We start from the raw sequence: 14,096 nt of genomic DNA, 5'->3' as shown, positions 1-14,096 counted from the left end.
TGAACAAAAGGACCTGCACACCCGTGACCCTGACCCTGGAGTAGGGGGCACTGCCCTTACCCCACTCCCCCAAATCAAGCCCTGAAGTGAAGGAGACCAGAGGTGGAGGGCTGTGCTGGGCTGTGCAAACCACTGCGGCAGCAGGACTGTCCCCGAGGAAGCAAGGAACCTTGCGACCTTGGCCCAGGGGAGTTGACCTCCAACTTGGACCCTGCTAGGACTCGCTTTGACGGTTGAGAGGCTCAGGCCATGCTCATTTATCTTTGTAGCCATTTCCCCCTGTGAGACATTAAACTGGCCACTGAGGCGAAAGAACGGTTAAGGGACACAGTGTCCCTGGGGCCTGGGGCTCCACAGTTAAGCATCTTCCTTCAGCTCAGGTCATGATCCCAGGCCCCTGGGTGGGGAGGAGTCCTGCTCAGCGGGGAGCCTGCTTCTCCTCTCCCTCTGCCGCTCCCCCTGCTTGTGCTCTCTCTCTCAGGTAAATAGAATCTTTGGAAAGAAGAAGGGCAGGGGGTGGGTGGCGGACGTAGCGTCCTCCGCGGGGAACAACCCTGCTCGGCACTCCTGGCCCCCTGTGAGCGCGCAGAGGGCCGGGCGGAGGGAGCATCCCGCCCCCGCTGCCGGCCGAGCTCGTGGGCGCCGCCCCGCGCACCTGCCCGGCGCGCACCTGCCCGGCCCGCACCGGCCGGAGCTGCAGGCACCCGCCCGGCTCGCACCCGCGCTTCCGTCAGGCCCGTCCGCCCGCCCTTTGCTCTCCTTCCCCGTCGCCGCCGGCCGCTTCGAGGCTGCGTCTCTGTCGCCGCGGGGGCCACCGCGAGGCTCGCTCCGGGTCGCCACAGAGCTGCGCCTGGAAGATGCGCCTGGGGACGGCGGGTGAGTGCGACCTCCCGGAGGAGGGAGAGGGGACGCGGGCCGGGGAGAGCCGTCCCCTCGCCCTACTTGGGACCCCCCCCGCCCCCGCCCCTGCGCGGGCCCGAAGGCGGGGCAGGCGCTGGGTCCCGGTCTTGCCCTGACCCTGGGATCAGAAGGTGGCTCGGGCAGGGCCAAGTCGCCGGTTCCCATGCGGATAGTCCGACACCGGCTCCCGCGCCGTGAGTCTGATGCGCTGCCTGAAAAGTAGGCAGCCGGGTGGGGGTGGGTGGGCAGGCAGAGAGGAGGGGGCTCGGTCACGTGCTGCCGCAGACAAAGGGCGGCCAGCTGCGGAGTAGGGGCACTTCTGGGCTCCCGGGCTCCCCCCCTCCCCGCCCCGGCTGCTCTGGCGAGGGGCGAGGGTCACTAGCCACAGGTGCCACTGACCAGCCCAGGAAGTCATGACAAGTGAGGGACCGTGAAGCAGCCTGCTTAAGTCGGTGCGGACGGATGAATGCGGAATGCCCCGTGGACACTGGCTATAAAATTTCAGCTAGCATCTCTCTATAAGGACATTTTTATATTTTCCAAATACCAAATTACTTGAGACTGCAGAAGGCTTGGGGAAAAACTAGGAAAAAGGGAAGAAGAAACGAAAGTCATCCCACAAGGCATGTTGTCTCTCAAAGCCTGCCTTCCGGACAGCAGCCTTTGCCAGCCGGTCCCTGGTCCCTCGCCCGCCTGCCTCGCCGCCATACAGGGCTCACTCTGGGGTTCCCCGTTAACCCACCCGCCTTTGTTCTTCCTGACTGGGTTTGCTCTTTTCTTCTGGAGCAAGGCAGCATACCTTGTGCAAAAATGGGAAGTTCAGAAATGGCAAGTTCTCTGGGCTCCTTTAGTGGCCAGTTGCCCTCCCTGGAGGGCAGCTTGTCTGCCAGGAGGTGGTGGACTAAACCATCCTCTTGCCTTGGGGCAAACATTCCAGCCGTGTGGTCACACTCCAGAAAGTTCTAAACACCACCTTTGCGGCTCCATTCCCAAAGTTTGGCAAGACAGATTTCAAGGCTTTTCTTTATTGTGTGAAATAGTCCTGTTCTCTACAAAACTGCTTGTTTATGAACAGCAGTGTTTTTGGTAACTTGTGTGGATTGTATAAATGGGTGGCAATGTATGTTTCTTTTGCGGGGAGAAAACGTCTCCATTGGGGCATTACTTTTACTTGATCTTAGCCCAAAGTCCGAGAAGCGACGGGGCGTTACTATCATGGTAAGTATTTTGGAAGATTTTTTTTTTCATTATTTCTAGATTCTTATAACATTTTGCTGGCTGCTTGGTGGAAAATGCTAAGTATTCTTAGACTACTTTCCCTTACCGACCCCTTTCCACACATGGCCCTGGCGAGTCATTCGTGGCCCATGTGGTCCTTTTGCATAAAGCTTTGGCATAACTCAGACCTGTATTTATGTGGATATGTGTGCTTTAGAGAGAGTCACCGCAGAATCTCCGAACCATGTTACTTTGGATTTTGTGAGCTCGGGATTTGGCAACATTCTCGGAAGCGCCATTTTCCTGGATACTTGGGTCAAGCCCTGGGTCTGTCCCAGGTAGAAAGATCACGGGGTGGGGATGGGGGAGGAACATTCCGACAGAACGAAGGGATGAAGTAAGCTAAGCCGCCACTGCTCTTCCCCTGTCCTGGGACAGCTGCCTAGCAGCGGTTATCCGAAGTGCTCCAAAGCAGGTCCTTGGTGTGTGAAACTTTCAAGACAGATTCCCTTCCAAACCTCCTGTGGTGTTCAGACGTGTCTGTTCCCGGCCTTTCTACCAAAAAGCCTCAGTCAGTAGGACGGGACAGCAGCTACAAAGCGGCTCACCCACCCTCAGCCCTCTCTCATGCCCCCTCCCCAAGACAAAAGGAGCAGGTGTGGCCGTCTCCAGGGGGATTTGGTTTCCCTTTGGCAAGGCTGCTAGTGACAGCTTCCTCGTCCTACGTCATGTTGAAGGAGATGGCACCAAAGTGTGTTCTTAGGGGTTCAGAGTTGCCTGCTTCAGGGTCCCCGGGGTAGAGGGGCAGGAGGGTACCCTGAGATCTCCTGACCTGTTCCTGGAAGTATCTGGCTGCCAGGGGGACGGACCTGGGAGCCAGACCAGCTGGGGCCAGCCAGTCTCGGGGCTGGACACCTGCTTCAGTCCCCAGGGTGAGTGCACACCAGGCGGGACCTGAAGCAGTTCCCGGCGACAGGCTCGGACCCTGGGCAGCAAATGACCCAGGAACATTTGCATTAGCCTGGCCGAATGCAAATTGGTTTGGGGACTGCTGTCTTCTCCAATGTAAGTGAAGGGTCCGGGACCAAACTGAGACCCCAGGAGTCTGAGCGTGGGGAGGAGGGGAGGACACACACGCAGAGGCACACATGCAGGGTGAGTGAGGGTCTCTGAAGAGGAATTGAACTGACTCCCTGCCCGCGCTTGGAACTGGCCTTTGCTCTGACCCTTCCATGTGGCACCTGCTGGTTAGAAGCCCGGAGGAGGACATGTCTGTCGGCCACTGCAGATGACTTCATTACTTTATAGGAAAAGGCCAGATCCTGATTACAGGATCACAGAAAGTTCCTGAACTCGGCATACTTCCTCCCCGTCCTTACTGCCCCGCCCCTCACCCCCAGACGTCCCCATGCAGGTCCAGGAGCCATCCTAGCTGGGGTCTGGTTCCTACTGTTCCCAAATGAGTGCTCACCTGTGCCCCTCTGGGACGCGGGGTTCTTTGCTGCCCAGGGTCCGAGCCTGTCGCAGGGAACCGCTTCAGGTCCCGCCTGGTGTGCACTCACCCTGGGGACTGAAGCAGGTGTCCAGCCCCGAGACTGGCTGGCCCCAGCTGGTCTGGCTCCCAGGTCCGTCCCCCTGGCAGCCAGATACTTCCAGGAACATAAGGCCTGCACACGGGCTGCTGGTCCAGCTCCCCGCTGGCACGGGTCCCCAGACTCACAGCGGACTGGTCCCAGTCTGTGCAGCCGGATCTGCCCTCCGCCTGGAGATGGTTCTGGCTCTAGGTCTTGGCTTCTCTCCAGTTCCAGAATCCAGCTGCTTCCAGCTGGAACTTCACTGGTTCACCCCTCACCCGAAGCACGGGGACTTTACAGCCTCGCAGGGAGCACTGGAGTGTGTCCAGGGTCAGGAGCTTACCGTCTTGCAGGCCAGGCCGGCCGCGGTTCACAGTTGCGCCTACGAGGACTCGTGGACTGCCGGCCGCTCCTGCGGCCCTCCAGGTCCCTGCTGCTCATGTGTCCTTGTTCATCGCGACAGGACCACCCTCCCTGCCGTGTCGCTGCCTTTACGCATGTGGAAGGTAGCATCGTGTTCTGCTCCGGTAGCTAAACAGCACCTCGGCTCCAAGACCTCACACCAGACATGGTGACTAGAAGGTTCTGCGGATAGTCTCTGGTTCACTGATTGTCTTCTTTAACTACGACACTTGGACAAAAGTCCAGCTGTGATCTGACACACACGGACACACACGGACACACTGGACTACTGCTGACACTACCGATGCTGACTCCGCTTCCAGCAGTCATTCCACACTGCTCACTCCGCGTGCGTCCAACAGAATTTTCTAGAACCTCCACGACCCACACGCTGTCTCGGTGCGCGGGCACAGCCCTGGAGAGGGAAGACCCTCAGTGTGCTCTGCCAACAAGGCGTGTGAGGGCTGATGTGAGGGTGTGTGGCAGCCTGCACTGAGGGAGGGGGAGCCGCAGAGGGAGAGACAGAGGGGGCGGGAGGTCATGGAGGAGCGCACCCCGAAGCAGACGACAGAGTGATGCAAAGGTACACGCAGGACAGGGCCGAGGCCTGCCTGGATCCGTGGGACCCAGCGCAGAGCAAGCAGAGGAGCCAGAACTGGCTCTCAGTTTGCTTCCTGGGGCTGGTTTTCTCTGCTGGAGGTGTCCCTTCCGCCCTGCAAACGGCCCTGGTCTACCCTGTCCCGCCCCTGCATAACCTTCTAACAACGTCAGACCGTGTGGGTTGGAAAACGGAAGACTGTGGTGGGTGTGGACGCGCCCACTTGAAAAAGACCAGCTCGCCCCGGTGAATCTGAGGGATCCCAGCCCACTCTGTCAGCGCCCCCCCTGAGCTCAGGAGCCGCCCCAGGCACGAGCACATCCCTGTAACCGTCCACACACCCAGAGCGCCAGCCAGCGAGGAGGGTTCCAGGTGGAATACTGGGAGGGCCCCAGCCTGGGAGGTGAAATACTGGGAGGGCCTCTGCCCCTGCTGTCACGGTGCATCCCCAGCCCCACACTTCCGCGTGTGAACCAGCAGGAAGGGGCCCCGCCTCGGTCCTCGGGAGTCCAGAGCTCTCGGGTCCCACTGCGTCATTGGCTTCATACCCCCATCAGGCTCCCTTTCAGCTTCCTCCTGGAGCTCCGGGGCAGGGCGGAAAGCACCAGCCCTGCTGGCACGTGGCCAGCCCCTCCCTTAAAGCTGCCTAAGGGCCTGAGGACAGCCCTCCCCGCTGTCCCCGCGGGAGCAGACTCAGCTGTGGCTGATAGAGCCCTTAACACCGAGGGCTTTAGGCATCTGTGCCAGGGACGAGGACAAAGCTGCACTACAGCCTCTATTACATCCCCTGCGATGGGTCCACACGTTGTCTGGAGCACGGGGCGGGAGGCTTCGCTCCCGGCCAGCGAGAGGGAAGACTTATGATGTGGTGGCCTGGGGAGGGGGAGGCAGTAGAGACAAGAAGAGTCTATGGAGGCGAGATTGATGGCGCTGGTAAAGCCTGCGAGGCCGCCGGTGGGTTCCATCACGGCTGGGAGGGGAAGTGCGAAATAAAGGAAGAATCCCAGGTATTGGCCTCTGACCCCTTCCATCTGCTGAGATGGGCCGTCCCGGGTCAGGAGCAGCTCTGGGGAGCTGGGGGCGATGAAAGGGTTTCCTCTGGGACATCTCAGGGTGCAGAGAGCAGGCTGGCAGTACGGGCCCCCCAAGGGAAACTCAGAGCTGAGTGTGGGCAAGCTCATCTTGGGATCCGGAGGAGAGGCCCAGGCTGTGCCCTGGGAGGGAAAGCCGGCGGAGAAGGCCAGGACATGGGAGCCCCGTGGAGTGTCATCGAGGGAGGACCGGGGTGTCTGTCATCGGGGGACGGGGCACGGGCCGCATGGAGGATGTGGAGGCCTTGGCCAGCACAGGAGTGGGAAGGGAGGCCTGGTGGCTGTGGGAGGGGTGGTTATTTCCAGGTGCTTGGCCCGAGTGTGAGAGCCAAGGGCGTTGTGGGGTCAGGTGGGAGGGCCTTCCCCTCCCCACCGCTCCCCTTCCTTTCCCCTCTCCTCCCTCCCTCCTTTCCTTCCTTGTTCTGCCTTGTAGCCCTTTTGGTGATCATGAATGAGTCCTGCTCTGTGAGATATTTAGGGGGTAAAATCGGAAAGGTCTGGCAGCAGTTTGCCGGTGAAGGGACAGGGAGCTGTCCCCTCAGCCTCCCCGGACCTCAGATTGGGAACGCCTTTTCCTTAGAAACTGGGAGGAAGCTAGCAGAGCCAACCAGCCAGAAGGAGCACCTTCAGGGATTTGCCACTGCTGCACAGCTTGGGTTTCCCTGCAAGCGGGTCTGTGATGGTAATGAAGGGTCCGGTGGCTTTTTCCAGGGTCGTGAGGACCCTGGGCAGGTTCACAGGGCATCAGGTGCTGTTCTCAGCATCAACAAAACAGTCCCTGCCCTCTGGACTTTGCAGTCCACTTCCAAAAGCCTCCTCCCAAAGGAATGAGCCACTTTGGTGTTTAGGCCCATGTCAGGCGTGTTGGGTCACGAGGCCACTAATGAATCACCAGTGTCACCATCTGAGGAAGCTCTAAACAGCAAACAGAAAAACTTGGCGTGGAAAACACCCAGGTCTTGTTTCTGTTACCTGTCGCCGAACCCCAAATGCTTAGTCCAAGCAACACCAACTAAGCCGTGGTGGCTTCATTACATCCCCACCTGCCACTTCCCCGGGGGCAAACTTCTCAGAGTGCAGGGCAGACGCTGGTGCAGGAAGTGGGCTTAGGATGGCACCTGTCCCCCCGGCATCACAGTGGCAACTTGTCTGTCCTCAGGCACTTTGAGGACCGTGGTCTTCTTCTTCGCCTCCATATGCGCATGGTACTCCGGGTACCTGCTTGCGGAGCTCATTCCAGAAGTCTCCCTGACCAGTGCTGTCTATAACCTCAGGAGCATCTCGGAGAAGCCCCTCCTGAAGGGTGAGTGCCGAGCCCCGCCGCGGTCGTGGCAGTGAGGAGCGGGCCTGGCCTCGGCTCTGCCCCAGCTGGCCGTTTTGCGTTTGTGTTGGTGATGAGGATGGTGAGAGTCGTGAGAAAGCGAGGAGGAGGAGGGGCGGGAGGAGGGAGGAAGAGAGGATGGGGGGGGATACCTGCCCCTTCATTTCCCACCCCTTTCCAAGGTCGACACCCCTGCTCATCCCTGTGCGAGACCCCCCCAAGGCAAATTATGATGATAGGAAAGCAAAGAAACCCCATTTCCAAGATGCATTAAATAACAATCAGCACCGGGAATACAAATTCATTAGGGAATGGCGTGAAATCACAAAGTCTTCATTAGACTCTCCACTGGCAAACAGGCAGGACGCTCAAGGCGTAATCGGTCCCCTTTTTGGGAATCTCATGGTAAATAGGCATATTTTTAATACAGACATAAATTGTAGAAAATTAATTTGCACAAATATGCAGAACTGGGTGATGATTTAAAAAATTTGTAAAAGTTGGGGGTGGGGGAGGGTGGCGCCTGGCCGGCTCAGGCGGTGGAGCGTGTGACCGTTGGTCTGGGGTTGAGAGTTCGAGCCCCACGTTGGGTGTAGAGATTGCTTAAAGAGAAAATGTTAAAAAATAGTAAACTCTTTTTGAAAAATGTATAAAAGTGATTCCTTTTCAGATTAATTACCTCTTATGACCCCACCCCCAAAACCCGACAGTTTCTAGAAATCAACTGTGACCAACTGTTTTATTTTTTAATTTTTTAAAAAAGAATTTATTTATTTAGAGAGAGCGCAGAAGGGGGGAGAAGAGGGAGAGGGAGAGAGAGAGAATGTCAAGCAGACTCCGCACTGAGTGTGGAGCCTGACGTGGGGCTCGATCTCAGGACCCGAAGACCTTGACCTGAGCCAAAACCGAGAGTTGGACACCGAACCAGCTGTTCCACCTGAGGGCCCCTTGGTGTTTATATATTTTTAAAAAGATTTTATTTATTTATTTGACAAAGATCACAAGTAGGCAGAGAGGCAGGCGGAGAGAGAGAGGAGGAAACAGACTCCCGCTGAGCAGAGAGCCCGATGCGGGGCTCCATCCCAGAACCCTGGGATCATGACCTGAGCCGAAGGCAGAGGCTTTAACCCACTGAGCCCCCCAGGCACCCCAGTGTTTGTATTTGTAATAAAGTTTCCGCAGTGCCCATGCTTGCCATTGGGCAGACCCGGGAGGAGGCCCAGCACTGAGGCGGAGCCCTGCACGTGAGGTGTGGGGGACACCCTCAAGTCTTTCTCATTTTCTCTGTTGTCACATGAAACAAAGTCTGCCCAGGACATGGGTTTGCTCCTAGGAGCTGTCTCGATGCCAGTCCTTTCAGAAGGGCCCATTCACGAGTTTCCCACTCCTACCAGTGCCGGCCAGGGAGGCCCTGTCACCTTCCCCGGGGCTACAGCACTGTCCGGTTATTGGAAACCCAACGCGGGCAGGAGCGCAGTAGAGGAGAGGCTGCAGCTGGTGTGAGGGCTGCGTCCTGGCTCTGGCTGGCTGGGGCTCCACTTCGGAGGGACGCAGCTTTCCTGGGCATCTGGTGGGCTCAGAGTTTGGGGGTTGAGCCTAGTGATTGATGGAGGGTCTGGGGCTCATGTGGCTAAGAGAGTAGAAGGCACTGCGTCAGCCTTGGGGCTCTGCAGGCTCTGTAGCAGGGCTCATTCCGTGCCGTTGTCAGGCCCCCAGGGAATGGCCTCAGAGAAAGCACAGGTGCCCTCTGGTTTGGTCAGATGCTGCCTCAGCAGGTGCCTGGCCCCTCTGGACACCTGCATTCTTCCATGCCTGCGGAGTACCCAGGGAGGTGGTGGTCCCCGGCTTCGGACAGGGTTCAAGGACAGGTGTAGCTCCTGCCATCAGCGCGGGAACCTCTGTTGCGCTCGGCTCAGCTCAGTGACTCTGACACCCTCCTGGGAATGTCTGTCTAAACGTCCTCAGTGACCCCTCATGTCTGGTCCAACGTGAAGCAAAGAGAGGGGCATGTTGACGTGTGAGATCAGTGTCGGGCATGGAGAGAAAGGGGCGGAGGAGCCAGAGGCACATGCGAGCACCTCCCCCCGTGGCCAACGCCGTCCGGACTAAGCCCACTTGGCCTTGGCCCTGACACACACACCCCTCCCCCGGATCTTGGGCTTTCACCGAATCCATGGGTTGCTTTTCCACTTCGTAAACTATTCTTTAAAAAAAAAAAAAAAGGTTTTATTTATTTGCCAGAGGGTGAGCGAGAGATTGAGCACAAGCTTGGCGGGGAGGTGGGGGAGACAGAAGCAGGAGAAGCAGGCTCCCCGCTGAGCAGGGAACCCAATGCAGGACTTGATCCTAGGACCCCAGGATCGTGACCTGAGCTGAAGGCAGATGGTCACCAGCTGAGCCACCCAGGCGCCCCTAAACTATTCCCATAAAGGGACCCAACTCCCTGTGTGGCCTCAGAGGCCCTGCGATCCTGGCTTGGGTTTTCTGAAGTTAATTCTTACCCTGCGAGTCCGTGCTCCCCAGAGTTCATACCATCTTCATGTCGCATGCTGCCCCCCGTCCCTGCTCTGCCGTCTTTAGGAGACTGTAAATCTGAGCCCATCCCAAGTGCCCCTGAATCTCTCTGGTTTTCTAGACCTGGCCCCTCTCTTCCTACTCCGGACCCTGGGCTGTTGTTAGGAGTGGGCGCACTGACGGCTCTGGGTCACTCCATTCCTCATACTGAGCGAGAGGGCTTCCTACAGGTCTGGCGCCTTCATGAAAGAGGCCTGCTGTCTGGGAAAGGCAGAGAACCCCGTGGCTCCCTCTCTCCCCACGGGCCTCGGTGTCCCTCCACCCACCCTCGCCCCCCGCATGGACCAGGGCTGCTCTGGTTTTATTGTCTCCTGCCCCTTCTCCCCGTTTTCCACACCAGTCCCCCCCAACCCCTCTGAGGTGTTAAAGGACATCTTTCTGTTTGAATACCTCGTCGCAGAACCAGCTGTCCTATTTTGCGGATGTGTAGCTGTTACCAAAATGTGCTGACCTTTCAGCCGCGGGCCAGTGGCCGTTTGGGGCAGGCCGCAACTGTGCGTACCGGACCTTTGTCCCCGTGCCCCGCCCCCTTCTACAGTTCTTGCATTTGTGTGTTGCCCATTTTCTGCGGGGTGGTTCTGTTCTTGTTGATTTGCAGGGAGTTTTCATATACATTGGAGGCTGTCGATGCCTGTTCCCCACATGGCATGTATCACAGTCAGTGATGATCTATCCTAGCCTGCTTTCTGACTCTTGCGCTCAAGATGAGAGCTATTCTGTTCACTGCTGTCCCTGTGGCGGTGAGGACGGCATGCAGTGTTGACAGGTATTTTGTCAGTAAGTGTCTGTGCAGGGAGAGTTTGTGCATCCGTGGACGAGTAAGTCTGGTCGGAAGCCACGTACACCCCCACACACAGCTTAGAACCCCAGCCCCCAAAGATCAGTTTCAGGAGAGAGTCAGTACAAGGAGGATCCTGTTGAAAGTTTCTCCCATATACTTCGGATGTGAGGTCATTGAATCATTTTCTTAGAAGCTCTGGTGAGACCGAGCCAAGCCAACCAAACCAGCTCCGCTGAGCCACCTTCCTAGATCCTCAGCCAAGATGGAATGAGGTGGCAACCGCTAATGCCTGCTGTCGCAAGAAAAAGCCGGAAAAACTACATTTAATTCTAATTCTGCCCCTAAGTACTGGTCATTGCCTTCGCGATCCCTCCTCTGTCACGGAAAGGACATTGCCGGTGTCTCTATGTCTGACGTTTTTTCTGGTTCCAAAATGAACCCTCCCGTGCAGAGTGCTGCATCATCTAGCTGGTAGGGCCTTAGCAACCTTACCTGGCCCCACAGCAAGGGCACAGAAGCAGCAATGTCACTGTCTGTGGGGGGCCTTGGAGACAGAGGTCCAGGAGAGGTGACAGAGTGCCACACCCCACAGTCTCTCCGGGGGCGCCTTCCACATCGGCATCACCGAGCAGGACAGACCGGTGTGCTGACATTCTGTCCCCCTTCCCCGTCCTGGAGCACCCGAGAAACCATGATCACGGACTGTCCGAGGGACCAGCTCTCTTCGGTGGCTTCTGGGCGGTTATTTCTGTGGACTGGACTTTAATCTCATGCAGAACAATAAGGCGAGTTGACCTGGCTACAATGTGGCAAACGCACGCCCAGGCAGCACCCTCCTTGTTTGCCTGGCTTACACAGCAGGAACACATTTCTGGAATCGCCTTGCTCACTTAAAGGGGTGAGTGTAGTCATGGTTCCCAAATCAGGAAGTATTTCAGAAAGACAGGTTCCTGGACTCTGCTCCAGGAAATTAAAAATCTATGGGCTCAACGTGGAGTCTAAGAACCTCTATTTGTTTTAGTGAATGTAAGGATAAGAAGTAAGTTAAGAATTCTCTCGGCAAGAGAATGACCTCTAAAACTGCACTTCATGGCAGAAGGCCCGCCCTGCTGAGCCACACAGCCGGTCAGGGCCCTGGGCCTTACTTCAACCAACAGGCAGGCGTTTCAGGAGACAGGGAAGCAGGATACCGAGGAGCAGACCCACTGTTCCCTCTGGCTGGGCGTCAGTTCCCACTCATTCTTGTGGGCTTTACCATCCGATCTTTGGGGAAGGAAATTTCAGAAAAAGCACTGAGGACCTACACGGAGCACAGTATCTGGTACTTAACAGATAGTTTTGGAATAAAGATCTGTGAATCAGGAGTGAATCTGGTGGGGAACATGGTCGGGAGAGGTGGGGTTTGGAAACAGCTCTGTCTTCTGAGAAGGTGTGTCTCCATCGCCATACCCTCACCCCGAACAAAGAATATGATCTTATTTCTTTATTCCCATAATGACATTTTGTGCTTCTAGGGAATGGGTAGAAGGTCAAGCAAGCCTTTTTGAAATGCCACACAAACTACGCGACCGCTCCCAGGCCCTGTGAGAAAATACCTCCGCCCTGTCCTCCGTCGTCACAGACACATTGTCCTCCGAGAATCTGATGAAAGTCAAGGCCCTCCCTCGGGGAAAATGCACCTGTGCATACCCGCCTGAACGGCACCCACATTCTGCTGGGGCCTCTGCGTGGCAGGCCGCAGTCACGGACCTGCCCTCGGTACTCCCTGCAAGGCATGGGGTCCTGCTCCCGGTCCACCTCAGCACCTAGGGGTGCTGGCTGCCCTGCGGTCAGCCGTATGACCCCACAGGATGAGGAGGCAATGGGAGATCATCCACATGAGCCCCCAGGGACGGCAGCACTGGGAAGCTCCAGCGTCAGGCCTTTGGGGGATTGCGGGGTAAGAGGATGGGAGAGATGGGCCGGCCGAGTCTTGTCTGGTTCTGCGCTTGCTCTGCCGGGCCGGTCACCTTGTTCCCGTCCCTGAGCCCCAGCCAAGTGCAGCTGAGAATAGGAAATAGCGCAAGTTGGGACCCAGCCCACACTGCCCCACTAGTCCCTTTTTTTCCCTCCGGACCTGCTTCCCCTATACCCTCTCCCACTTAGAGCCCTGGCTCCTGGCTTTAAAACAAAGCAAAGTAACTTTTCCTGTTACTATTGCTAGCTCTGTATGAATCTGCTATTGTTCTGTCTCCAGATTACCCTACCATGTAGGGGCAGGAGGTATGACGTGGTCTCAGGGCCTTATCTCTTAAGATCTGTTGGGTAGGGGCGCCTGGGTGGCTCAATGGGTTAGGGCTTCTGCCTTTGGCTCAGGTCGTGATCTCAGGGTCCTGGGATCGAGCTCTACATCGGGCTCTCTGCTCAGTGGGAAGCCTGCTTCTCGCTCTCTCTCTCTCTCTGCTTGCCTCTCTGCCTACTTATGATCTCTCTCTCTGTCCAATAAATAAAATAAAATAAAATCTTTAAAAAAATCTGTTGGGTGCGTGGGGGACTGTCCCCCTCTGCCAGTGAACACATCACACCTGTCAGCGTGCCCAGCACATTCAGGACAGACATGGTCCTTTCCATCACTGGGCTGAGAGGATCCCGTAGCCAGTGCAGTCCTATAGCCTGTGATGAAGGCATAAGGACCCACCAAGACTGTCCTTCTCCAAGAGCAGAGGGCAGTCCGTGACTCTGGTGTCATCTGTGTGGGTCCACCCAGAAGTGAGCAGGTCCCTGTGCTTGTTAAGGGGACAGCATCACCTACATTAAGCAGTGCAGGTGACAGGTAGGATAAATGAGGATCCAACCCACTTTCCGAGTATTCACTCTAGGGGCGCCTGGGTGGCTCAGTGGGTTAAGCAGCTGACTCTTGATTTCAGCTCAGGTCCTGGGATCAAGCCCCATGTCAGGCTCAGAGTCCACTTCTCTTCCTCTTCTTCTGCTCCTCCCAGGTTTGCACACAGGTGCTTTCCGTCTCTCTCTCTCTCTCTCAAATAAGTTAATTTAAAAAAAAAAAGTATTTACACTGGATCGGCTGTATACACAGGATGTCTGTAAGTCAGGAAATAGGACATACCTACTTTTTTCTTTTTTTGTAAGATTTTATTTGACAGAGGGAGAGAGAGCACACGAGCAGGGAGAGCTGCAGGGAGAGCTGCAGGGAGAAGGAGAGGGCGAAGCAGGCTCCCCGCGGGGCAAGGGCCCCGATACGTGGCTCTACCCGGGACCCTGGGACCCTGGACCATGACCTAAGCCAAAGGCAGACACCCAACCGGCTGAGCCACCCAGGCACCCCAGGACATACCTACTTTTAAACAGTATATTACATTTTCAGATTTGCTCAATGTGTTTTTAGGTAAATTACCTCTACATTTAAAGTAATTGTTATTATTATTTTTTTTAAAAAAGAGCTAAAATAAATACACTGTAGTGCCCCAAATCCAGAGACACCGAGAATATATGTACTTATAGCCCTTTTAACCACATAAGTGGTTGGACCCTTGCTCTCAACTTAGGTATCTGGAGATTGAGAAAATCTTAGCAGATCTATTGCTTGAAAATTTATGTAAGTGACATACTGCTTGAATATGTTTGATCTGTGTTCACCAAC

The 14,096-nt window shown here is 56.3% G+C and overlaps 1 protein-coding gene across 1 annotated transcript in view; it reads left to right on the top strand.

The window, feature by feature from the left end:
- Window positions 1-801: 801 nt before the first annotated feature.
- The window catches only part of FAM3B (FAM3 metabolism regulating signaling molecule B), a 35,378-nt gene continuing 22,083 nt past the window's right edge, over window positions 802-14,096 (top strand). Inside the window, exons 1-2 of the mRNA XM_044254943.1 lie at window positions 802-876; window positions 6,943-7,086. Of these exons, the coding sequence (XP_044110878.1) occupies window positions 858-876; window positions 6,943-7,086 (163 nt within the window). The 5' untranslated portion in view covers window positions 802-857. The remainder of the gene's footprint in view (window positions 877-6,942; window positions 7,087-14,096) is intronic.

Source organism: Neovison vison, chromosome 6 (genome assembly GCF_020171115.1).
Source record: "Neovison vison isolate M4711 chromosome 6, ASM_NN_V1, whole genome shotgun sequence".
NCBI lineage: Eukaryota > Metazoa > Chordata > Mammalia > Carnivora > Mustelidae > Neogale > Neogale vison.
This window is presented reverse-complemented; position numbering and strand designations above follow the sequence as displayed.